We start from the raw sequence: 26,837 nt of genomic DNA, 5'->3' as shown, positions 1-26,837 counted from the left end.
GTTATAATCCTGTTACCTATTTTTCTGTGTCAAGGCAAAAATAATGTAGGAGTTATATGAACAAGATGTTTGTCAAGTGTGTAGAAGTAAATGCACAGATGTTTACTTTATCCCTGGGAAGTTTTGGGAAACTGGACTCCGATAATTTTCCTGTAATGAATGTGCCTCTCAAAAAACCCTTTCCAAAAGAATCTATTGTTCTCCATTACCTGTTCAGATAATTAAAAAACAAAACAAAAACAAAACAAAACAAAACAAAACAAACCTTGCCTGATATATGCCTGCCAGCTGCTTTGAGAAGTTAATAGTCTAGAGGATTTCTGTTAGCAGAAAAATGTGGACTCAAAAGCTTTTCCTTTAAAATAAGTCTGTTATATAATATCACTTCTGGTTCAGAGTACAGGTGTACACTCCTGCTGTGCCCTGAGGAGGTGGTGGGGAGCCTGATCCAGATAAGATGTGGGGGAGGAGGGGGTAGCACCCAACAGCAAAGCCACACAGTGTTGCAATCTAAGCCTAAACCATACCTCTGGGAAAGAGTTTCTTGCTGCTTGTTTGTGTCTGAGTAACCACTGACCCCTTCCCCCTGACCGTCGACCCTCCAAAGTGGGCTATTAACCCTGAAACAACACGGAGATTAGCTGGAGAGCTGAAGGAAAGTCCCAAAGAAGCTTCACTTCTGCAGAATCTAGACAGCTTTCTTCACCTTACATAGACCAGATGCCAAGGGTTTGGGCAACCAGAGCAGAGGACTGAAATTCCTCAAGGTAAGAAGACTCCCCTCCCAGGAAATGGACTCCTCCAATGTTCTCACATGATTATTCATGCACTTTCACTTTTCCATATATAGGAGTCACTCAGGAGCAAGCTCAGACCAGCCGAGGGGAGTGACATATCCTATTCCATCCACTCCCTCCCTCTCGCCCATTCTCACCTTACTTTCACGTGCTCGCTCACTGGGCAGTTAGGCAGAAGTGATCCCTGTGACTCTGCCAAAGACAAGCCTGTGGGTCTGTAGGAAAAACCCCAGGTGAAGTCACAGCACTGAAATTGTTACTTTGAAGGAGTGGAGTAGAAAAGTGTGAAAAATGAATGGACCTGTGGATGGCTTGTGTGACTATTCTCTAAGTGAAGAAGGAGCCTTCATGTTCACATCAGAATCTGTAGGAGAGGGACATCCAGGTAAGTAGGTTGTCCTGGACTGATTGGTAAGTCCTTCATTCCCAGCCTGTACGAAGGTAGCCACTTTTACTAGATGTCTTAAAATAATGTATGCGATTTACTTATTATAAGGTATCTCTGGAGAAACAATATATAATAGTTTTGTAAAACAGTTACTCATTATGAAGTCAAAGGTCCATGCAGTTGCCCGACACCAGCATCTCAGCATAGTGGGGTCAAGACAGAACAAGCAGTTGGTTATCTATATGTATATGATACACACAAAAATGCACCTTCAGATCTTAACTTTTTATAGTCTTTTTCCCCCTAAAGCTTTAACCTGTTATCAATGTGCATTTTAAGGCAACAGAAGACCATCGATCACTAAGTTTTGCATGTAAAGCATGTGAGGTTAGAAATGAACAGCCCTGCACTCCGCGCAGTGCTGACATAGATTTTCAGTTGCTGAGGGGTCTATTTCATCTTCCAAGAGGAAGACTGATGACTTCCAAGAGGAAGTAAATACAAGCATTGTTTTGGTCCCTGAAAGGTGGGTGGACTTAGACATGGGAAAGTGGGAGAGGCTTCCTTGGTGACAATGAGGACAATGCTCAGATATGCAAAGATTCAAATTATAGGACAAAAGTTGCCTAGCCTTGGGGCATATCAGCATTATTCAAGGGCTTGTTGAAACTCAGGATCTTGGACCCCATCTTCAGAGTTTTAGACTCAGTATGTCTTGGTAGAGGCTCTAGAATTTGCATTTTCAACAAATTCCCAGGAGATGCTGATGGCTGATGTGGGAACCACACTTTGAGAAAGCGATTCTAGGAGAACTTTGGGGGCTAGACAGATTGATGCATGTATTTAAACACTCCTTCATATCCATTTGAGAAGTTGAAGTGTATGGTAACTGATCACCGGTTCTGCCTTTCCCATCTTCCCTATTCTTGTTCTTTCTCAAAGAAACTTAACTTTCATACTTTGTAACTTGGCTTTGGACATCTTCTTGCAATAATCCTTCTTTGTGTGTTACCCAGTGGCTTTCAATCAGAAAAAATATTGCTCCCTTTCCCTCAAGATCATTTTTTAATGTCTGGAGACAATTTGGGTTGTCAGAACTATGGGGGCAGTAGGAAGATACTACCAGTTTCTATTAGATAGAGGCCAGACATGCTGCTGAACATCCTGCAATGAATAAGACAATCCCACCGCAACTATTTGGCCCAAAATGTCAATAGTGCAGCTGTTGAAAACCTTGAATTAGATTAATTTGTAGGAGACTTAATTCAATGTAAATAGTTTCTTTCATTGTGCACAACTTTATAGTTTCTAGGTTTACTATACTTATCTTAGGTAAGCTGCTGATATCCAATGTACTCTGCTCAGCTCCATGCCCTATAAAGATCATCTGCAGGTTAGGAGAAACATTTGTTCCACCTAAAGGAAGTGGGTTCTTTGGCATGCAGTGGCCAGTGGTCCCAAGCATGGTCCATTTTACATAACAGTCATGTGCTTCAGTGGACAGAAAATGAAAATCCCCACCAAGCCATCGGTTCTCTTGTCTGCTTAATGACAGACCACCAATCTGTCTGATTCCCCTCTTACTTGCCAAGGTAAATGAACTGTCCAACTAAGTCAGTTTCTTCTAATGTTTGGTGACTTTCTGCTTGTTATTTCAGGGATGAATTCTTCTCCACTAGAAAGATAAAATTCATGTTTCTTGTTCAACTTCCAAGAAAAGCAACTAGTAGCTATTGTAAGCCTTTTGAGTGATACTTAGAGAAATTTTGTAAGCCTAAAAAGACTGTTTTCTGTCAGGCATTATGCTTTCTGTACTGTTATCTCAACAAGCTTGCTGAACTCTGGTTTCGTACCTATAGCAATTGTTTTTCCCCACCCAGAGTGGGACATCTAAGCTGAGTCCTTTAAATAAGCAGAGACATTAATAACCAACCTGTGATAACTTTTTGCAATTTGATGGCCTGAAATCTTAGGATATTTTAGCCAAAAGAGGGCTTTGTTGGTAGGGATGTACAGAGGCTACGGATTTGGACATGCCTGGATTTATAACCAGTATTTGCCACTGGCAAGAAAGAGAAGAAAGCCCAAATATGTTTAGGAGTAGTTTCTAAAAGAGACATTAGAAAATTCACTTTTAATGGCAGATTAACTAATATCTTTAATTTCAGAACTTAACATTTGCTTTTGAGAGCTGAACAACTTGATTCTGGATCTGGATTCTTAACTTAAAAACATATTAACCTATTTAGAGGAGCAGACTCCATGGGTATTTTGAACACTAAATGAGATGTAACATGTGTAAAAAGAGGTCACTTTTATTTCTTTGTGGGTGTTCACAGTTTGCATAACCCCAAAGCAAGAGTAGAGTTTTCCACAATGCCATTTAGTGATCCACCTATTAGACCAGGTAATGTCTTTAAGGCCAATTGTGGAAGAATATGATCAAAACTCAGCCCATGTTGAACCCCTGGTAGTCCTACCTTGACTCAGGTATGAGGACATCTGACGTTCAGGAGGCCAAGAAACCAGAGGAGGAACTGAGAGAAGTTGATGGAAAAGTTCTGTGGAATAGCAATGCTGTACAGTGTGTGCTTGCAGAATTTTTGCAGGTGGAACCATGTACTTGGGGGTGGTGTCTTTTTTTTTTCCATATTTTTATTGGTGCACTATTGTGCACTCATAATGTATAGCACAGTGTACAAAAGCCCACAATGGTGGGATTTGTTGTTACATATTCATACATGCACACAATATAACAATACAGTTTGGCCAAAACCATTCCCTGGTATTTCCACTTTCCCTTCCCTCCTCCTTCCTCATTCCTCCCTCCTCCCTCCCATGGTCCTTTTCCTCTACTGATCTCCATTCAACTTTCCATGTGATCCACCCCAATTTCTTTTCCTTTTTCCTCTCTAGCTTCTACATATGAGGAAAACCATATCTCTTGACCTTCTGAGTTTGGCTCACTTCATTTAACAAAATGTTCTCAAGTTTCGTCCCTTTTTGGTGGTATCTTATACATGGTGCATGGCATCTTCTGGAACCCATACAGCCATGCAGCTGTTCTGTCCCATCTGATTTTTTCATCATAGCACCTAATCTTACTGACTGGCATCAATAATAATTTTAACTTCTATTTCTAGGGCTTTTCCATATATTAGAATTAAAGGGAATGTGCCCAAGAATGAGAGATATTTTAGTTAAATGAATGTATGTGTGTGAATTGCCTTAGAGTCTCAAAGAGCTGAAGTTTGAAATGTACTTCATTTTTTAGTAAATGCTATGATATAGTATGTGCCCTCCAAAAAGTAGGCAGAAATGAGAAGAAATAAAAATTTCAAAATATATCTGATTTCTTGTATTTGATAGTGTTCTCTTTGGCAGGTGAGTTTGATATGTAAATCGACAACCTCAAATTATTTTAGCATGTCAGTTTGTTAGACCTATTATTTGTGTCATTCTCACTCATGTTTATTCTTATTCAGATAAGATCTGCGACCAGATCAGTGATGCAGTGCTGGATGCCCACCTCAAGCAAGATCCCAATGCCAAGGTGGCCTGTGGTAAGAGACCACATCCCTTTCTGCCAGAGACCTGAGTGGGCTGCATTGAGGGTCTTAGTGGGCATAAAATCATAGAGTCATTCTCTTGAGTTCCAAAGAGGTGTCCTCTGGTCTGCAACAGATTTCTTTATCCCATGATATTCTGTGTATTGAATTTTTCTGGAATACATTCATTATTCCCCTCTCCATACTGTGAGAGGTCTAGGTACTTGAGCTTCCTCCAGGGCCCATGGCTGATAACCTCTCCCCTTCCCATTCAGAGACAGTATGCAAGACAGGCATGGTGCTACTGTGTGGGGAGATCACCTCAATGGCCATGGTGGACTACCAGCGGGTGGTGAGGGACACCATCAAGCACATTGGCTATGACGACTCTGCCAAAGGTGAGGGCGGGCCCCTGGGTCTGGGATCCATGTTGGTCTCTGCAGAAAACACCCCCCTGAAGCTGTCAAATCTGAGCTTTCAGTTTTATGTAAGTACAAACCCTGCTAGAAGAAAAAAAATCCTTTCCTAGACCTATCTGCTGGGTTTCAGGTGTCAAAGGCTCTGGTAAAATTATGAAAGTCTGACCGTGTATGACATACCTGGTGGAACCAGCATGTGGCTGTCCATTGTTGACTGGTGTCATTTGAAGTCTTAATTCTTGCTGCTGGCAGATGCTTTGGAAGAAAAAGAGGCACAGAACGGAGGGAGATGCTCTCTGCTGAGAATGTTCTCTGCTAGGCAGTGGTGCTACTCTTTGCATCATTTGTCTTCATCCTTTCTGAAATTCTTATGCAGATGGAGACTTAGGGACTTACCTAAGGTAACAAAGAGAAAGGCCACCAGGTTTGAAATCCCTGTTCTTTCCACCAAACCATGCTTTCCCTCATTATAGGCATGGAGAAAGATGTCTTGGTCCAGAACTAGGCAGGTGAAGAAGACAGGAGGGCCCGGGTTAGCCCTGGTGCCAGATGGTGCAGAAGCCAAAACCCAGGATAGAGGCACAGGTCCTAGGATGGAATTGAGGAGAAGCACCAATATAACCAGGTGAGGGGGAAAGCTTGGAAGAAATGAGAGCCTGGAAGCAGATCCCAGTGTCTGAGCTTGGGCGGCCAGAGAGCAACACGGCCTGAAGGTACTTCAAAGGCCCCAAGTATGAATGCTGGGTACTGAGGACTTGTGTACAGCACCATTCCATGGGCACTGCAAAGGCTGTTTATTTAAGCTGGCCTCCTGTGAAGAGCACTGGGCTCCAATTCTTAGAGATTCTGTGATAGTCCCTGGTAGTACATATTTAGACAAGTTCAGTTTTTTTAAAAGAAAAATTCCTTTTGAGTCTTTATTGGCTTGGTTCTCATTCTCTGGAGTCACCATGAAAAATGTAGTGATCTTAGGCAATGGCAAGAAGGTCCATTTTCAGAACAACCTGCTGATACTCAGACCTATAATCAAGACTCACAAATAGGACCATGACTGTTGAAAGATGCTTATTTCTGCATCTGTCACATATTGATTGTTTGTGCCTCTGTCACATCTTTGTGGGTCATGGAGGAGAGAGATGCCCATGTCCAGAGTTTATAAGTGAGAGAGCCAATCACAGTATGAGACACTCAGTTCAACCATAGTCTGACTTGGCCCAAAGCATTCATGAGCAATGAAGTCACTAGAATGCATAAGTGTTTTCCAGGAATGTGTCAAGAATCACTGGAAAGAAAAACAAGGCTTCAAATGAGTTTCCCCCATCAGGACATGAGGGTATTCATAGAGGGGAGGCATTGTTCTAGAGCAGCAGCTTCCTGAGATGTTACCATGCAGAACCTTCCTCTTTGTACCAGAAAAAGCCAATTTGTGTATATATATTTAGACCTTGTTCAAGAGCAAACCTTGTTCTCTGTAGCAGAGAAATTTTCCAGGAGGTAATGTCCCCCAGTAAGAGATAAGTGAAAGAGCACCCAGCTCTGGCTAAGTTGGGCTCAGCTGGTTGAGTTTCCCTTACCCAAGCAGGCCCATGGACTTGTGCCAGATGGCCCATTGTGGATGGTGACAGCCACCTTGGCAGGGCCAGCTGCTCCTTACACAAAGGGGAAGAGCCCTTTTCAAACTCTTCCCCTCTCCCTTTGGTTTTAAAATTCTGCTTCCCCAAATCTTTTGAAGCCCTTGCTTGGTTTTTGGCACTGGGGAGAGTTATTATTTAGACAGAAAGTAATTAGGTAAAATACGAAATGTCTAATTTGAAATGAGGGAGTCCTTTCACAGCTCTCTAAAAACTGGCCATTGATTTGTATGCTCAATGACAGTCACTGGGGAAAGAGGGGTGCAAAGGGCAAAGATGACCTGATTTCCCGTGGTGAAGGGACTGCCTGACCTCAGATGACATCACTGAGAATGAAGAGTCTGTGGCATAGTAAACAAGGAGTGAGCCAAACTTGAAGGGTAAACACCCAGGGACATTTGCTGAGAGCCAGTAGGGCTTGGGCATGTGTGTGGAGGGGAGCATTGCAGGCAGAGAGACCCAATAGAGGTGGAAAAGCATGTCGTGCTGAAGACTAACCCTAAAGGATTTCCCACAGCAAGAGTTCTGTTGAACAGAGGCGTTTTCCATTTTATTCTCTGGTGGGAGATCCCCACCTGAGGCTTGAACATAAACAACATAAGTTGGCATTGTGAGTAGGAGAACAGACTGGAAAGGGGATGGCTGTTGGGGTTCTGGGAAAGAGAACTCATGGTGAGCATCTGTGTTTAGCTCCTCATTCTGTGAGGGCCAACTGGGAGAGGAACATGCTTTTCACACCTAGCAGCTTCCTCCAGGGCTATCTGCAGTGGGCGACAATTTGCAAGACTTCCTTGCACCAGCACCCAGCACACTGGTCTCACCCAGCCTCCAACTTTGTGCCTCAGCTTTGCAGACAGGGGCCTTGACCCCAAGGGTATGGTTTTTCCATTTGCTGCTGGCCCCGTGAACATTTCAGAATGAGAGAACCAGGGCTCTGGGAGTCTCTCTACACTGGTTCATCCACACTGTATTTTTTCAGTAATTTCATACTTGGGTTAGGCTCCTGAGCTTCTGAATGACAGTTAAGGCCCTTGAGTTTTCATTCAATGCAGTGATTTTCATACTGGGTACTGATGACGCCTCTGGAAAAACCTAAGGCCTAGTGTCACTAACCTGTTTATCAGCCACTGTCACCTGGTTTTTATGCTGCAGTTCCATGTAAGGTATACTTTTTAAACCAAGGTATAATTGAATACAGTAAAATGTACCGCGGAGAATTTTCTCTGACAAAAGATTGCGTGGAGAAGACACATGGCCTCTCCACACTATCCTGGGTGGCAGCTGTGAACCTAGGTAGACCCCTGCTGGTTAGAGATCATAGACCCCTTCACAAAGCGCCACGTCAAGGATGAGTAGTCTACCAGGAAGCTGGCAACCCCTGTCTCTCTGACATGTGTCCCTTCTGCCTAGGCTTTGACTTCAAAACCTGCAATGTGCTGGTGGCTCTGGAGCAACAGTCCCCAGATATTGCCCAATGTGTCCATCTAGACAGAAATGAAGAGGATGTTGGTGCAGGAGATCAGGTAGGTCAACATTGTGGGAGCTGTGTGGGACATCACTCCAGTGATCTCACTCTTGGATCAGACTATGACATGTGTGGCTTCAAGAGAAAATTCACAGGCAATGGATTAGTTGTACTATCAGGCAGACCCAGCATGCTGCATGAGAGTTATAGGGGAACATGCCCGGAGTGACTTGGACATCCCTGCTTCATGGCAGTGACTTCAGGGTATGGCCATGTTGTGTTGTGAAAGGCTATGATTGTTCATATCCCTTAGGTTTTTCCAGAGCCCCCCCAGTACCCAGTTTGAAAAATCACTGCATTGAATAAAAATCAAGGGCCTTAAATATCATTTAGAAGCTAAGGTATCTAACCCAAGTATGCAATTACTGAAAAAATACAGTGGATGAACCAGTGTAGAGAGACTCCCAGAGCCTGGGTTCTCTCATCCCACCCCCTCCTACAGTGCTGGGGACCAGGGATGATGTCTTTCCCTTCAAAAATGTCCAGTGCAAAGTGTTCCATGAGTGAGGCATCTAATAATGTTGAAGCACTAGTGAAATTTTAGATTTGGAGAAAACCATGGTCCTGTTGGTCTAAGTGGGTGTTGCTTATCATTCCCTGATGTTCGGCTGCAGGGTTTGATGTTTGGCTATGCCACTGATGAGACAGAAGAATGCATGCCCCTTACCATTATCCTCGCTCACAAGCTCAATGCCCGGATGGCAGATCTGAGGCGCTCTGGTGTCCTTCCCTGGTTGAGACCAGACTCCAAGACTCAGGTGAGCTGCCTCTTCAGCCCTCCACAATCTGGGCACTCAAAGAATTGTCCATTTTGAAAAGAATTACTTATTTGAAAACTCTTCCATTGTAGATGTACCTCCCTATCTGTCTCTTCCCCTATACAAAAACATTGTTCAAATTGTTCTAGATTTTCTTTCTTTCTTTTTTTTTGCCTTGCTGTTATATGTGGATTCCCCACTTCCTGTCACAAACTTATTTCTTAACCATTCTCAGACATATGGGTCCCTGCCTTTGCACATGCACAGGTCGCCACATCTTGGGAAGGCTGTCAGTTCCGCCTGGGTCTCACTGTGGTCCTTTTACTTATCTTTGTTCAATAAAAGGCCTTTACCTGCACTGCCTCCAGAGCCAACCCTGTGGGCCCTGGCCTCTCTCTCCCTGCTGTGTTGAAATCTGTCCTGCAGTCCCTATTTGAAGGTCAGCGGTGATGCAAGCATTAGCACATGTGGTGAAGGCCTCCTGTTGCCCTTGAGTCCCCATGGCTCCTCCCTGTTTAACCCTGATGACCCCAATGACTGTTTTCCCAGTGGCCTCCTGCACTGGCTCCCTTCCACATTCCAACATGTCATCCCCCAAAGTCTTGGCACCTCTTCCTCCATGTGCTCCCTCCCTCTGTTCATGCTTGTGGGTCCCACTTGCCCCTTCACATGCTCAATGCTCACATCTGCCCACCTGCATGTCCCTCCAGATCAAGAGCCCCATTTCTCACCCTGAAAGCCCACTGTGTGTGGCCCATTGTCACCTGTTTCCAGTTCTGTTCAGTGCCTTCTCTGTCTCTACCCTACCTGTGTCCCGAGACTTTCCCTGCGGAACATCCCCTGGTCCAGCCCACCTGATGACAGAGGCTGCCCCCTGCCTGCATCAGCGCCCTCCCTCCCAGAGGCTCTCCCTGCTTAGAAACTCCTACAGGCTTCACTTCAATTTCCTGACATCCCTTCAGTGTTTTCAATAAGTTTCGCTTTCTTCCTATAGGGGAAGGAGAAATCCAGCTGTCACTTTGGCATTCAAATCCTCGCATGGTCTTAGAACTTCACCTTCCTTTGCCCATGCCTACCCCATCTTTGCTCAAGTAGCACCATTTCCCTCAGGTTCTTCTTGTGGCTTAGTGCTTCACATCTGTGCTCCTACCTTTTGCCTTCCTCTGTGTCCGTCACTTGCCTACAAGTGGCCAACAAAGTTGCCATCTCCTCCTGCATGCCCTGGCTGGTCACCACAGACAGCACCTTCCTGTGCTTGGAATTGGCACATGTGGTTTCATAGTTCAGCATGGTGTGTGTGGCTCTGTCCTGTTACTCCAGTGGCCCAGAGACACCTCCTTCTCTCTCCCATATGTGAGGCCACACACAGGGCAGAAGTATCTAGGGTCAAGAAGTGTGCTCACGGCCAGAAGAAAGCCCTTCTTGTGCTATCCACATGGCCCTCAAGGTGGGAGGTGGGATCACCACCCTCTCTCTCATTGTTGTTCGAGGCCATGGAGCAGGAGAGCTAACACAGATTTCGATAGCACTGAAAGAAAGGGACACAGAAAAGTTGTCATGCCCTCAAATGGTGCTATGATTTAGAAGCAGGATGGAGATTCACAGAAAGGAAATTCCAGAACACGGATGGAAGGAAGTCAGTGGAACTGACTGGACTTTCCCTTTTTGGGAGTGAGAGTGAGCAATGGAGGATCCACCTCTCTGGCTATCTGAAATAAGAATAGCCTCCCTTGTTTTGTTAGATAAAAAAATAGAAAGTGTCCAAGTCTAGGGTCATTGAGGAAAATGGGAAGGATGACTCTTTTAGGGCTTCCCTTCATGTGAGCATGCACTGAATTCTCTTAAGATGCTGTTATAAATTCCAGGGTCTGCCTCACTCCCACAGATGGGCTGTGAGCCAGCTCCAGTTGGAGGGTGTAGGTTGGCCAGTTGGTGCCCTGTCTAGCCCCTTGGAGGGCATCGAGTGCCTGGCTCCCTCCTGGTGCTCTCTTGGTGCAAATGGCACTGTGCCAGTAACCGGTTACAGGCCTCCTTCTATATGCCCTGTTTGTAAAGGATTTTCATCATGTAACCAGTGTTGACTGTGAACAGGATGAGTCTTTCCACCTGAACAAATTCTTGCTGCTGATACTGAGAACTGGGTGGCAAGGTGATGGCTATTTTTGTACCTGGTCAGAGCTATGTTTTCCACGGTGTATTTTTCCCCATATCTTGCTGACATGAGGAGATAAGAGCAGTGCTTAGATCCCTCTGCTCTGCCACCTAGTTCTGCCACTCTGCAAGGACACTGCATGTGGTTTGCCAGGGTGAGGGGTGGAATCCTCCAGGGGAGCAGTGGGAACAGGCCTGGGCAGCTCAGAACCGATTCTTGTTCTAAGGCTCCATGCAGCATATCTGGTGCGAGAGCCTGCCCCAGAGTTTTCTGTCTTGGGAAACCCCACCCTTCAACACCCTCTTATGGGGCCCCATGTGTGGACAGCTGAGGTTTTAAGGTTAGTGCTCGATGTCTGTGCATATCTTCCCATCTCGCTAGTGTCAGGCATCAGGTGGGCCAAGGCTTTTGCTCTTTTTTCTTCTGGATCCCACTCTTTAGCTCTTTAGACCAGGCAGGAAACAGAGCAGGAGTCAGCATTTGATGGATATCTGAGGTGCCACAGGAAGGTAGAGACATTGCTATGGGAACATAGCATGCTTGCTGCCCTATGGTCCCGAATAGGCCCTCAGGTAGGAAGCAGTCCTATGCTATGGGCCAGTGTCCATCCCAGGGTTATCCAACATAGGTGTATCCCTGCAGGCATCTCATGCCTTCAAGTCCTATGGGCATCACTCTTATGGGTACACACTGCCTTAAGCAGGGTTGGTCTAGCTCATGCTTCAGATGTCTTAAGTAGCAAACTTCATCTGAAAAGAACCCTGGACATCAGGCCATTCAACTCCAAATTAGACCTTTAGCTCTTGTGTGTGACCTTGACCAAGTCTCTTACATTCTGGAGCTTTGGCTTTCTAGTCTGTAAAATGGGGTAGTAACAGCTTCTCCTCTTTGGCATGGCTTCTAGCATGCCATACATACTCAACCAATGCTCATTTCCATTCCCAGCCTCATTTGCCATCCTCACCACCTCCTTTTCACTCACTCTGAAAACCCAGGGTGCCCAGGATGCTCTTCTTTGTCACCAACAGACATGCATCTGGGACATCAGGCTCCTGTACTCAGTGATGAGTCAGTAAAGGACAGGGGTCTCTGTAGAAGCATTTTATCTGTACTGCAGTGGGAATAACATGAGATTTTGGCTCATCCTGAGCAGAGTTTGGCTCTTTGGCCCTTCACAAACAGACATCACACATATGGTTTCCCTTCCATTGCTTTGTTTTTCTCATTTGTGATGTCTTAAACACGAATTGATAATGCACAGGATGAACACAGAACCAGCCAATCATGGTGGAAAGGAATATTAGATTTGTGCCTGTGGCCTGCCCTGCCCGGGCACCATGTGAAGACTCCTTCCCTTCAGGCCCCTCAGCCCCTCCCTTCTTTTGGCAAAAATACAAGGTGCAGGCAGTCCAGAGCTTGCTCCCCAGTCCATTTCAACCCCCTGTCCAGGATCCTGCTCATGTCATCACTATAGCAGCCAAGTCTGATGGCCCCAGACACTCCCAGGGCTCCTCCATTGAGGGTGCTGGGGCCACTCATCAGACTCCTCCCTCTGTCTCAGAGGCTCTTGATGCCAAAAGATGTCTCTCTGGCCAAAGTCTTCTCTTAAACATTCATAGCCAGGGGCCAAGATATCCCTGTTCCTGCCACTGACATATGGCCTGTGGATTCCTGTAGTCACTGGTAGTAGCAGAGATAATTTGCCCCAAGGACATGGAGGGTCAGAAGAGAGCTTTGGCCAGAGAGACATTTGTTGGTGTCCAGAAACCTCTAAGATAAAAGAGAAGAAGTTGCTTAGTGGGTCCCAGCTGCAACTCAAGTTTTTAAGTCATGCTAATTGTGGTCACACATGGGAATAGCTATGCTGTATGCTCCATTGTACATAGTACCAGGGAACTTCAAACATAAAGACATGTTAACTTTCTGGAGGCCCTTTGCAGGCAAGAGGTCCCACTTGATCCCTGGGATACCTGCCTGCCTGCTGGATATCTGCCTGGAAACCAGGTGCCTTCAGCTCAGGCCTCAACCTCACCATGCCTCCCCTGCACTTCTTGTGAACAGGTGACAGTTCAGTACATGCAGGACAATGGCGCAGTCATCCCTGTGCGCATCCACACCATCGTCATCTCCGTGCAGCACAATGAAGACATTACGCTGGAGGACATGCGCATAGCCCTGAAAGAGCAGGTGATCAAGGCTGTGGTGCCAGCCAAGTACTTGGATGAAGACACCGTTTACCACCTGCAGCCCAGTGGGCGGTTTGTTATCGGAGGTCCCCAGGTGAGCTGGGTCTTGGTTACTGAAGTTGCTTATGTCTACAAGCACACAGATGGTTAGAGATAGCTTTGAGTGGCTCAGCTAGATATGGCTGCAGAAAAGAGGTAAAGTCAGTATATTTTATATTTAGGGGCACTCTGTGGGGGCCTACTGTGTATCTGTCAGTACACCAGAAATGTGCAACTTGTCTTTAGGAGTTTCCCGCTTAGCGCTGCCTGACCCTTCCACTCTGGCCATCTCAAATGCCATTCTACCTTCCACAGCTGCCACTGCCTCTCCCTGCTGGGGCATGCATCCTCGCTGTGGTGCCTGCTCATGGCTGACCCCTCCACTGTGGCACTTGCTGGTATCTACCATGGCTGCCTCCAGCTCTCGTAGGCAACGTGGTGGGGTGGGGTTTTGAGTGGGGACACCTGCTGCCTGCTTTCCCCTGAGCCACAGGAGTGAGGCGGTGGAGATTGGCAGAGTACCTCTGAGAGGCAGCTGACTGCTGCAGCTTCCAGAGGACCACAGATGCCTTGCCACAGGGGTGAGCCCCATATCAGGCTCGGGGAGCACATGTAGTGGGGAAACACAGGGTAAGAGAAGGGTCAGGCTTACTGTTCACTCTTGCAGGACTTCTCAAAAGCCTGGACACACCGATGTGAACTGTGGATGTCCCAAAGGAGGGTTAGAGAAAGCAGACTCTCCCCAAATGATTTTACATAGATCCTCCACCCTTAAAAGGCATTTTTTATTGACTGATGCTGCACAGGACACACTTAGGACGTGGGCAACATGGCATTTCCTTAGCCAGGGTCATAGCCCAAAGTTACATTTATGGTGGTAATATTCCTATCTGCTTTTGGATTTCTCCTTATGATGGACCCAGAAACAAAAGCAGGGGGCATGGGGTGGCTGTGTCCCCAGGCAACTTCTGGCTCATCTTTGGTACATTATAATGAGATTTTGACCGGTTACCCGATTCCCAAAGCTGGTCAGTGACAAAGCAGACAAAAGCCTGAGGTTTCTGGTTAATTACCAGCCAAGGAGTCTTTGAGAAATCCCTGCAGATGACTTCCTTCTTGAGGACTTCCGCCCCTCTCCAGTCATTCAGGGCTCTGGTTCTCATCTCTTGCATTTTTTTCCCTCTGCAGGGGGATGCAGGTGTCACTGGCCGCAAGATTATTGTGGATACCTATGGCGGCTGGGGTGCTCATGGTGGCGGGGCCTTCTCTGGAAAGGACTACACCAAGGTGGACCGCTCAGCAGCTTATGCTGCCCGTTGGGTGGCCAAGTCCCTGGTGAAAGCGGGGCTCTGCCGGAGAGTGCTTGTCCAGGTAGGCCACCCCCTCCCACTCTGACTCCACCTGTCTGTCCCTGTTGATGGCCCTGGTCCAGCTCCACCCTGAATAAGATGTTCAGAAAGCTACACATTTGCGAATAGTTGTGACTCTGTGTCGTGGGTTGGGCGGAGCCGTCAGTGCTCTGGAAAGCTGAGGGAGGCAGAACAGAAGTGTTCAGGGAGATGAGCGTTACAGAAGGGGACTTCATGAAGACAGTGGGGGCTGCTGGTAAGATAAAGTGGCAAAACCCATGGGGCAGGAGAAGTGTGGTCCCTTGGCCTTGGCCTGAGGACATCTCTGTAAGAAGCTTCAGTCACTGAGCCTGGCCTTTTTGGAAGGTGTCCTATGCCATTGGTGTGGCGGAGCCACTGTCTATTTCCATCTTCACCTATGGAACCTCACAGAAGACAGAGAGGGAGCTGCTAGATGTGGTGAATAAGAACTTCGACCTCCGACCAGGCGTCATTGTCCGGTAAAAGTGCTGGGACCCTGCCCCTCCCTTGCTCAGATGTTCAGCCCAAGGAGGAGGTCTTGGCCCAGCACCGTGCACACCCCCATCACGGAGTGTCTGGTTTTCAGATGGAAGGAGGCTGCATGAGATCCCTGCTGGCCCAGCAGATGCTAACTGGAGTGGGGCCATCTTTGAGCAGTTGGGGGAGCTCAGAAAAATTATTGTAAGGCAAAACAGCTGGGAATTGAGTAGGCAAGTCCTTTCCCACATGCTCTCATCTCTCATGCTATTCCTGTTTTCTGGAGCTTGGTCCAGTTGACATTGGCTTGGGCCAGTCTAGTGGAGTTGAGTAAAGAGGAGAATGGCAGAGTTCAAATCCTGGTTCCTGGTGCATCTGTGTGCTCAGCTGTCTCTGAACATCTGAGCTTCCATTTCCTAAGCTGTGGAGCAAGATAGTGCTGAGGCTTACGTACCGCATGCACATGGGTGGCGAAGCCACACAAAAGGCCTGCTCATGAATTGCTCTTATGCTTGTATTCAAAGAAATTCCTTTTCCATTTATAAATGACCTTTTCTTCTGCCAAACATGCAGGGATTTGGATTTGAAGAAGGCAATCTACCAGAAGACGGCATGCTATGGTCATTTTGGAAGGAGCGAGTTCCCCTGGGAGGTTCCGAAGAAGCTTGTGTTTTAGAGCTGGTGGGAGCTGGGCCTGGCCTCACCCTGGATGCTCCTCTTCTGCAGAATCTGAACTCTCACATCTCCCAGACCCTCCTGGGGTGTGCCTTCCCCACCCACCACCCCTTAGGGCAGAGTCAGCTCCCTCTAATTTTTGGTCCATCCTGTTATCACCATGAATGGCAGGGGGCAGGTGGCTTCCTGGTGCTGCAGGTCCAGTTTCCTTGTGAGGGTAGTCACGATGTTCCCCTGTCTGTCCCTCAGATAAGGTCAATGTTGATTTAGTGGGAAGATTCTTCCTTTCAGGAGTAAAGTTCCTCACTCACCTCTTCCCAGAATCTAGACCCTGGCCAGCTCCTCCACCCTGGGTGTATGCTCAGGTCAGTTCAGTATACACACCTTGGGATCCTTGTGGTTCTGGGCACATTGGGCCTCCCCTCCACATCTGCACCTGCCCTGCTGAGCCACAACCTTTGCAAACCCCCTACATGGCTCGGTGTCTGCTGGCTGATATCTCCTGAGCATCTGAATGTGTGAGGATCCAGCTCAGTACTGACCTCACATATTCAATCCAGCAACATGATGAGGTAGCCCCCTTTTATTATCCCCATTTACAAAGAGGGAATCTGAGGAGCAAATTCTTTCACAAGGTCTCACAGCCACACGTGTCAGGGCTTAGATGTGATCCGAGGATCTTTGACTCAGTAGTCCCTTCCCCATCTCTGGCCCTTGTGCCTTCTGCACTCTGAGTGCTGCTGGAGTAGGTGTGCAGGCCCCTCAGGGTCCCCTTCCAGGGCTAAGGCCAAGACACCCAATGTTAAATAGTGATCCAGTGCAGGGCTTGTCTCCTGGTGGTGGACTGATGGCCTGAGATGTCATGAGGAGATTCTGCCTTTGCTAAGGTAGCTTTTGGGGGACACACTGGCCCCTTAAAGGGCCTGGGAGGAACTTGGACCCTTGAGTCTTTAAAGCTACTTGTCCCTCTGCCTTTCCATCCGTGGCTGGCACTACTCACCTCATCCATCCTCAACCTGGATTGTACACAGCAAACCTCCACCTTCTCCCCAGCTCCCAAGGATTCAGACTCAGGAAAGGGCTTCCTGGGGACACAGCACTGGATCTGGCTGGGAGAGACAGCCCAGGAAGCCTCATTTAGGGAGCAGATGCCCTGCTCCCTTGTACCTTGGGGAGCATAGAGACCCCAGCACTCTCAATTGAGGGAGGGAAAACTCTGCAGAGGAGATAAAATACAAGCCCCAGTGGTCATTAAGCCTTTGAGCTAGTGAGTGACACAGAAGCTGGAGTCTGTCCATAGGGATCCCGGCTGCCTCACCACCCTCGAGTCTCTTGCAGCAGAGGGAGGGTCAGGATTGCAGGTAATCAAGTTCCTCTAACTTGGGCTCTATTTGGATTAAAAATTCAAAATTTTAAACTTTCCCTATCCCCTAGAGAAACAAGATCTTTTTTGGCCAACATTGTTTATATAAAAGTAAACCATTTATTTGTTCATAGTTCCTATTACGGTGGTGAATAAAAACTCATTAGGAGCAATTACCCTATGCTTAGTTTTTGTCTGCAAACCCCAGAGCTTCTCTCTCCATGAAGTAATACCTGACTTCCCCATCCCCAGGGAAGTTGGGTTCTGCCCTTGGGTTACCCTAACCCAGGTCTGTGTAGGACCCCGACTCCACCATGGACTAAGGTTTACTCATGGGCCAGCTCCTGTGTTGAGTCGTTGTGTTGACTCCCTGCATCTCTCTGAAGTAGACATCCTTATGAACCCCATTTTACACATAATAACCCAAGGACCAAAAAGTGTTGGGAGTATGAGAAGGGCCCTAGGCTGGCCAGTGGCTCCTCAGTCTCAGAGCATCTCAGTCCTTTGACCATACTCATGGTTGCATTACCCACAGTAAGGTTGGCAGAAGTTAGGCCACATTAGTCAAAAGGTTGAGTAAGGCCCAGCATGGTAGCACAAGCCTGTAATCCCAAAGGCTGGGGAGGTTGAGGCAAGAGGATTATGAGTTCAAAGCCAGCTTCGGCAATGGCGAGGAGCTAAGCAACTCAGTGAGACCCTGTCTCTAAATAAAATAAAATGCACACACAAAAAAGGGATGGGAATATGGCCCAGTGGTCAAGTGTGTGGGTGAAGGGGTGTGGTCTGCAGAGAGAGGAGCCAGACCTTCTAGTGGGTGCACATTTCCTTTTCCCATATTCTCAACTATGAAGAGCATAACCAGTTGCTGCAGGAACCCCAGCCATGCAGCACTGGAACTGGGAGTTTCCCACAAGCAGCTGGTCTAGGAAGGAGTCAGCTCTGGGACACAGGTGGAAGGCAGATCTGTGTGGCTCTTCCCCTCACTGAGGAGGAAACTAGGTACCAGGGAGGGAGAGATACAGCAGAGGCCCGGGACCATGGTGGAGAAGAGAGCAGAAAGGCAAAGGCAAAAGACAGGAGGCCCTCGGTCTTGTGTGAGGGAGATTCTGGGCCTGGAAAAGCCACTGCACAGGCCATGAAATGAGATATTGCACATGACGAAAAATCATACCCATTTTGCAAGAACACATGGGAACAGAAAAACCCTTTGAAATGCATTGTAATGATTGTGGAAGACGGGCTTTTTTGGGCCGAAAAGGCAAAATAATTATTGGAAACAACAGAGTCAGCTTCTGAGCCACGGAACTCTCAAGTGTCAAAATGCCAGGGAAATGAAGAAGTAGCAAAGGAGGGTAGGAAGGAGTGACCAGCATGGGAGGTCAATTCTAAGTGTGCGACGAGGCTGTCATTCCTTTGCATACCTTCCCAGGCCCACTTCTCTGCCCACAGTCTGAGTTCTGTGCCACCGCATCTCACTCCAGACTCCTTGGCTTCTTTGACTTCTCCAAACAGGCCAAGTTCATTTCTGCCTCAGGATCTTTGCTCATCATTCTGTTATGGATGCTTCCATCTTATCCTATAGGTTTTGGATGAAATTTATGTTTCTGAAAAACTACTCCATTCATTTCCAGGGTCTTTTTCAGTGTTCAACACTATATGCCAAAATATATTTCCTTGTTTAACTCCCTTGGGGTCCAGCCCCCTCACAGGACCCTTCCATACCTGCCCAGCCTCCCTTCTTTTCTTCACATGCTAGTTCTTCTGATTGTTTTCAGTCTCAGCTTACAAATCAACTTGCAGAAAGATACTCCCAGATACCCTCCATAACTTATGATGTTCAACCCCATCTGTATTAGTCAGCTTTTCATCACTGTGACCCAAATACCAGACAGGAACAATTTAGAGGAAGAAAATTTTCTTTTGACTCATGGTTTCAGTCAATGGTCAGCTGGACCCATTACTCTGGGCCTGAAGTGAGGCAGAACGTCATGGGGGGTGGGGAGGATGTGGCAGAGAAAAGCTGCACAACCCAGGGCAGCCAGGAAGCTACAGGACAGGGGATGGGGCTGGAGAGAAGATCAGCTCTTCCAGGACCCACTTCCTCCAACTGAGTCTCACCTCCCAGTGGGTCAAATCAGCCATCAATGGGTCAATCCACTGATGATGTCTAAACCCTCATGATCCATCACTTCCCAAAGCCCTACCTATGGGCATGGTTATACTGGGGGCACATGAGACTTTGGGGCATATTCCAAATCCAAAGCACAACACCATCTTTATCTGACACTAGGATATCAAAGATTATAATTATTTTTAAGTAACCATTTTATTATTAATAATGATATTATGGCAGTAATAATAGCTCATACACAGATGATTTATGAAAACAAGAAAACTTTTTTCCTAGTTTTATTGAGGTATAATTGATAAATAAATATTGTATATGTTCAATGTGTACAATGTAATAATTCAATACAAGGTGTGATGATTGCCATAACTAAGCTTATCAATGCACCATCACCACATTTAGTTTTACTCCAAGTTAATTCTTTACCAGTGTTAGTGCTGGCTTGTTTATGACTGTTTCCCCCATAGGTCTTGGTCTTCCCTATATCTATTGTGCCCTCTCTCTCTCTCTCTCTCTCTCTCTCTCTCTGTCTCTCTCTGTCTCTCTCTCCTCTCTTCATTTCATTCCTGGCTCTAGTACAGGGCCTGGCATAGAGAATGTATTTGATGTAACTATGGCCACCTTAGAGAGTGAATTTGAGATGCCCATTTCTCCCGTCTCCTAAGCACTTTTTAGAAAAGAGGTTCCAAAGGACTAGAGAATCCTGCTTACCCTTTGATTGGTCCTTCCAGTCGCAGGTGTGCAGAGAGAGTAGCACTGTTTCTGTGAGAATTTATACAATGATCACTCAGCATTTCTCTCAACACTAGAAGTAACCATGAGTTACTTGAAATGACACACCCCCTTTCCCACAGATGGGCCAGAGGAGTATGACATCAATGGAGGTAGGCACTCAGGAGGTATGAACTGTACATGGGGAGACAGGAGCCGGTACTGAAAGGCATATAGAGGTATTTAGAAGTGATAGAGGATGGAGAAGTAGGGGGATGTGGGGAGACTGTGCGTAAAAGATTTAGTATCTCAGCAGTGCTTTCTTGAGATGAAAGGAGTGGTGGTAAACTTCAGCAATTCTCCAGAGTAGGAGACCCAGGCACAGTGTAAGAGGCACTGTGACAGATACCTGATTTCTGAGCTGTGAGGTCTTCTGCTATAACACTGACTGCTTCTTTGGGAGTGAACCTTGGCAGAATTTCTTCCCCTCCCTTTGCCCAGCATTCTAAATTCTAAAGAAAAGCACCTCAGTGATTAAGAGGTTAATTATTAAATAATCTGCTAAAGAATCACCAGAACATCAGAATATCTGTATCTTCAGATAGCACCAGAATGTGTCTCACTTTCTCCAATCCTCAGTTCTTTGCTTCAACTAATGTAAAGCTTGTAACTTTTTGTAAGTTTTAGCTTTCAGAAAAATAATGTTTTTCCAAAGAAATTACAAAAACTCACCACAGGAGGTCAAGATCCACTTCAATGCTCTAGTCAGAGAAAAATAAAGGCACACTCTGCATGATGAAGACCCAGCATTCCTGACTGTTGTACAACTGAATCTCCTTTCCCTCCACATACTTGAGTGCTACAAAACAGTTTTTTTTTTTTTAAGAGGGGGAGGTGATAGTCTGCACCATCATCTCAGGACTAGCCCTGAAATAGACTTGCTTTTCTTCTTACCAAATCTTGTCTCCAGGTATTGACTTTCAAGTGGTAAGCAGAGGACCGGGTCCAGTAACAAATTTGGCAAACCAGCCAGGAGTAATGCTTTCTATGACATGCAGCTCTTCGGGTTTATGCTACTGAAAGGAACAACAATTGCTCATGAGTGTCAGCTGCTAGTGCCAAGCTGACCCCATGACTGGGATTTCAGGGAACTCCTAGAAGTTGTCAGAAGTTGTTTAGGAAGTTCTGCCTTTTCTCCTCCTTGCAGCATCAGTTGCCTACAACCCCTTTGTGGGTGGAAAAATAGTCTTTGGGAGACTAGGAAGAAGGGAAGTTGACCGACTCCAGACTGGGTAAAGTTGCACTTGTGTGAACACTGGGAATCCTCTACTTCTGCTGTTTTGGGCTAAATAGACACTTAGATATTGCTTGGGTCATTTGCAGTATCAATTGGTGTGAGATAAAATGTTATGGACTAGTACTACCGGCTACTTTCAGGGGGAAATTTGTTTGCTTGGAGAGTACTCTGTGCATTTGGTTTGGCTTTTGTTCTAGAGATGATTTTCTATTGGAATAGTGTTTAGTCACGATATGTATTACAATCTGGAGAAAATGGGTCCTGGAGACAGAAATGGACAGGATTCGATTCAAATATACCAAAGCAACTTCCCCCAGAATTCCTAGGGACAACTTTGGCAGAGATGCTGGTAGCTCTACTTTATTGGTAGGGATTTCTCCTGTGCCTTTTTTTAAAAAAAATTTGTTTTAATTAGTTACATACACATGACAGTACAATGATCTTGACATATCATACATTTGAATCAGATGGGGTATAATTTCTCATTTTTCTGAGTGTACAGTTTGCAGAATCACATTGGTAATGCAGTCACGTATACACATACAGCAATAATAAAGTCTATTTTATTCTGCTGCCCTTCCTATCCCTTCTCCCCCTCCCCTCCCCTCCCATCACTTCTCTCTATCCAATCTAATGTGACACACTTCTTTTTTTTTCTTTTTCCTCACATCTTCATATATGTATTCTGTATAAGGATGAAGGTCTCCTTCCATCTTCCGTGCAATTCCTCTTCTCCCTCCCTTTCCCTCCCACTTCTCTTCCCTATATAGTGATAATCTTCTCATGCTCTTCCTCCCTACCCCATTTTGAGTCACCCCCCTTATAGCAGAGAAGACATTCAGCATTTGTTTTTTAGGGATTGGCTAACTTAGCATAATCTGTTCTAATGCCATCCATTTCTCTGCAAATGCCGTGATCTTGTTATTTTTTAGTGCTGAGTAATATTCCATTGTGTATATATGCCACATTTTTTTTTTATCCATTCATCCATTGAAGGGCATCTAGGTTGGTTCCACAGTCTAGCTATTGTGAATTGTGCTGCTATAAACATTGATGTGGCTGTGTCTCTGTAGTATGCTGTTTTTAGGTCTTTTGGGTATAGTTCGAGAAGAGGAATAGCTGGGTCAAATGGTGGTTCCATTCCCAGCTTTCCAAGGAATCTCCATACTGCTTTCCAAATTGGCTGCACCAGTTTGCAATCCCACCAGCAATGTATGAGTGTACCCTTTTCCCTGCATTCTCTCCAGCACTTGTTGTTGTTTGACTTCATAATGGCTGCCATTCTTACTGGAGTGAGATGTTATCTTAGAGTAGTTTTAATTTGCATTTCTCTGATTGCTAGAGACGATGAACATTTTTTTGTGTATTTGTTGATTGATTGTGTATCCTCTTCTGAGAAGTGTCTGTTCAGGTCCTTGGCCCATTTGTTGATTGGGTTATTTATTTATTTTTTTGTTATTTAACTTTTTGAGTTCTTTGTATACACTAGAGATTAGAGCTGTATCTGATGTGTGAGGGGTAAAAATTTATTCCCAGGATGTAGGCTCCCTATTCACCTCACATATTATTTCTCTTACTGAGAAAAAACTTTTTAGTTTGAATTTGTCTCATTTGTTGATTCTTGGTTTTTACTCTTGTGCTATAGGTGTCTTATTAAGGAATTTGGGGCCTGCCCCCAAGTGGTGGAGATTAAGGCCAACTTTTTCTTCTATTAGACACAGAGTCTCTGGTTTGATTCCTAGCTCCTTGATCCATTTTGAGTTAACTTTTATGCATGATGAGAGAAAGGGATTAAATTTCATTTTGTTGCATATGGATTTCCAATTTTCCCAGCACCATTTGTTGAAGATGCTTTCTCCACTGCATGCTTTTAGCACCTTTGTCTAATATAAGGTAGTTATAATTTTGTGGGTTGGTATCTCATGTGCCTTTTTAATACTATTGAGCTTATGATAACAACAAATGGCCTGTTTCTGGTAAATCCACTTTTGATTCTTCATGACTAGTTTAATTTTTTAAATTTGAGCAGCATGCCCAATTTATAACATTTCTTGCAAACACCTTTAAGATAATTATTAAACTGCAGATAGGGTTAACATGTTAAGACCTTTGGATTTATGTATATTTTTTCTTCTGCTGTCCTTCTATTTATAGTAAGATAATTTTGTTATCCAAGGTCACTCAGAAGTTTGTTATTTCAGACAGTCCTAACTAAAATACAAAACTCTCAAGAGTCATCCCAAATGAGATAAACTTATTTGATACTGAGGGGAACAGTGGAAAAGGGGAAAAGAGACTTTTTACAAAAAATTTCAAGTTGCTACATGAACTTGAAAAAACTTGCCTGAAAAATTTGGTCGACAGTCTTCATAAGATTATAAAAAAATATATCAAAGGAGATTTTTTTTAAGCAACAACTCAGAAAGAAGGCAATTTTGAATTATTTATTTTGAACAGGTGACCTTAACTGTTCCATTTTGTCAGAAACATAATTTGAATTATGTCTTTTAAAGCTGTAAGGCTTTTGTGTATATATGTGTTTATGTATGTTACCCTCCTGCAATTATGGCTGTGTGATAAAATCACCCAAGAAATTCTGTTCAAGTTGACTTTCAGATAAATGAGCATTCAACATAAACTGAAACTGTTAAATTAACACAGGTGCCTGTTTGTTGAAGTCCAAAAGTAATGTGATAGAGATAAAAAATCTAAATTATTTCTAAGTAAGTTGAAATACTGAAACATCCATCAATATATATAAATCCAAGTACTCTTGGCTTCTTGAATTATATAAAAGACTACATATCTAATTGGTTCTTTTCGTGTATTTCCATACAGTTTTTGTTTGTAGAAAAATAATTCAAGATCGCCTTCTTTCTGAGTTGTTGTTTAAAAAAGGAAGGTCATTAAGATTTAAAAATTCTAATTAAACAAGTATAATTCTCTATGCAAAGAGTTTATCTGAATTCAGAAAAAGAGTGTTTAAAATACAAATTTAAAAAAGGATATGAGGCAGAAATGAACCAGTTAAATAAAAAAGGAGAAGAGAGCTGAAATAGTGGGGCTTTCCCTGTTTCATACTGAACAGGCAACTCAGATTGGCCAGGAGCCTTCTCCAGGGAAGGGCAATTTTAATAAAGAGATAAATATTCTCATGAGGACTAAAGGGGCCCAGGGGCTCCAGTGAGAGACACTCAACCTACGTTTCCCCCCAGAAGTCCTGGGTGTAACTGATGGTGGAGAACAAACTAATTGAAATTACATCTCTGGAGAAATTCAGGCTTGTTTATTTCCATAGCCATTGGAGTGTCGGGACCCGCCTCCTAAACACAGTGTCATGTACATGCCAAGACGTCCTGTTTTGTTCTGGGCCGAGATCTTTGCCCAGTGACTTTTGCTCTGGGGTGGTTCAATGTTCAAGTTCCTCTGGAATAATCCCAAAGTTTAGAGATGGTCCTGCTGGGACTGCCAGAGAAAAAACCAAAACCACCATCATCTGAAATCAACAAGAAAGTGAAGACCAACGTTTGGGCAGACAGGATTCTAGGAAGAGCAAGATATGCCCAACCTGTATAAGTAAATCATCATATGCTAAGACGGGAAACACAGAAGGGCATGCAGCCTATTTTCAAAAGATAATTAAGATCTGCCCACCATAATGAGGCAGCTCAGGACTTACACTCTGTATACTATCAAGCCCTTAAACTGTGTTGACTAATGTGCCAGGAGAAGATGTCTGGTCCTTAGTATTGGATTTAAAAGAATGCATTTTTCTGCATACTATGGACTGAGGAATAAAACTTGTGTGATAGAGATTATGGGTTAGATGTGAGGTATCCCCTAAAAGCTCATGTGTGGCACAATGCAAGAACGTTTAGAGATGAAATGATTGGATTATGAGAGTCTTAATCCCTGATGGGGATTAATTGGGTAGTATCTATAGGCAGGTAGGCTGTGGCTAGAGGAGGTGGGTTATTGGGGATGTCCTTTGGGGGTATATATTTTGCACCTGGCAAGTGGAGTCTCTTCTCTGCTTTCTGGTCCCATGTTCTGAGGTGCTTTCCTCCTCTACACCTTTCTGCCATAATGTCCAAAAGCAACAGAGTTGGCCATCTAAGGACAGAGACCTCTGAAACCATGAGACCTAAATAAACATTTCCTTCTAAAATTGTTCTTGTCAGGTCTTTTTGTTTAGCAATGGAAAAAACTGATTAAAACAGTGGTTTTAACCTTGCAAGAGACTCTAGAGATGAGGCCTTTCCCACCCACGATGTCCTACCTTGCCAGACCCAAAACAACAGATCCAAGTGACTATGGACTGAATCTTCTGGAATGATGAGTCAAAATAAATATTTCCTCATTTTAAGTTGATGTTCTCAGGTATTTTGTCACAGAAGTGGGAATCTGATAACACAGCAAGGACACAAACATTTAATCACTTGCCAAATTTAATTTCATAAAAATGAAATTCACATGCATTAAGAAAAACGCACAAATAAAGGTAAATAAAGGGCAAAGATAAGTGACACATTAAAAAACATCTGCAATGCCAAATTGAATGAACTACACATCAATAAAAAGGTAACAAAAGTTCAATAGGAAATGGACAAAATATAAGAATAGGAATGAACAAATATAATGAAAGAAATGAAAAAAACTACAGGAAACAGAAGTTGCTCTACTGCACTTACATTTTAAAAAATAAAAACGTTTTAAAAATCCATTTTTTTCTTGGCAAACAAAAGGCAAAAACAAAAAGAAAAAAGAAAAAGTTCTTCAAATCCAGGACTCACAAAAAAGAAAAGAAAAGAAAGAAAGGAAGAAAGAAAGGAAGGAAGGAAGGACAGAAGGAAGGAAGGAAGGAAATAGATATCCCTAAACATAGTTAGTGGGGTGTAACTTGGTACAAACTTTCTGGAGGGAAATTTGATTCTTTCTTCTTGAAGTGTCAATATCCTGTTCACCTGGCGAATCCTTGGGTCAGAAGTGCCATCAAATAAGGAGGAGGAATTAGCAACCCGGGCAGTGGGTCAGGAGGCTGAGCTCTGGCCTGGAGGTGGTAGGAGGGCAAGACCAGTGTGTTCTGGATGGAGGGAGGGGGCCTTCCTGACTATGAAGATCAGGGATCACCTCTGTCTCTGAGTCTGAAGGGGGATAACTTCAGGGTATTCACTTAGCCCCACAAAGACCCCGGGACACAGGCTCAGACCCGAGAAGCCCTCACATCCAAGGCTGCAGTGACTGAGCCAATCATGTGGCCTGAGAGGTCAAGAATTCCCCACTGCAGGGGCTATTCAGGATCCCAAATGACAGAGGACACTGAGGCTCACACAGGTAAGGACACTTGTAAGTAGAGAGCAGGAGCAGGCCAGG

General features: G+C 44.9%; 1 protein-coding gene across 1 annotated transcript; it reads left to right on the top strand.

Annotated features, from left to right (window-relative positions):
- The first annotated feature begins 579 nt into the window (after positions 1 to 579).
- Mat1a (methionine adenosyltransferase 1A) lies at positions 580 to 17,504 on the top strand. Its single transcript, XM_046450196.2, has 10 exons — positions 580 to 767; positions 851 to 1,182; positions 4,671 to 4,748; positions 5,009 to 5,131; positions 8,194 to 8,306; positions 8,923 to 9,066; positions 13,280 to 13,498; positions 14,632 to 14,814; positions 15,159 to 15,292; positions 15,864 to 17,504. The coding sequence occupies exons 2-10, from the start codon at positions 1,089 to 1,091 to the stop codon at positions 15,964 to 15,966; spliced, it is 1,191 nt and encodes a 396-aa protein (XP_046306152.1). The 5' UTR covers positions 580 to 767; positions 851 to 1,088; the 3' UTR covers positions 15,967 to 17,504.
- The last annotated feature ends 9,333 nt before the right edge of the window (positions 17,505 to 26,837 follow it).

The sequence above is a fragment of the Marmota monax genome, unplaced genomic scaffold (genome assembly GCF_021218885.2).
Source record: "Marmota monax isolate L192 unplaced genomic scaffold, Marmota_monax_Labrador192_F-V1.1 WCK01_AAM20220418_F8-fsc00004, whole genome shotgun sequence".
Lineage (NCBI taxonomy): Eukaryota > Metazoa > Chordata > Mammalia > Rodentia > Sciuridae > Marmota > Marmota monax.
The sequence above is the reverse complement of the archived record's forward strand: the minus strand, read 5'-3'. Positions and strand labels throughout refer to the sequence as shown.

Excerpts from the sequence above, each read along its gene's own strand:
- Mat1a (XM_046450196.2), top strand. The coding sequence starts at position 1,089 with ATGAATGGACCTGTGGATGGCTTGTGTGACTATTCTCTAAGTGAAGAA. Across the intron at positions 4,749-5,008 it reads CAATGCCAAGGTGGCCTGTG|AGACAGTATGCAAGACAGGC; the intron begins GTAAGAGACCAC and ends CTTCCCATTCAG. Across the intron at positions 8,307-8,922 it reads ATGTTGGTGCAGGAGATCAG|GGTTTGATGTTTGGCTATGC; the intron begins GTAGGTCAACAT and ends GTTCGGCTGCAG.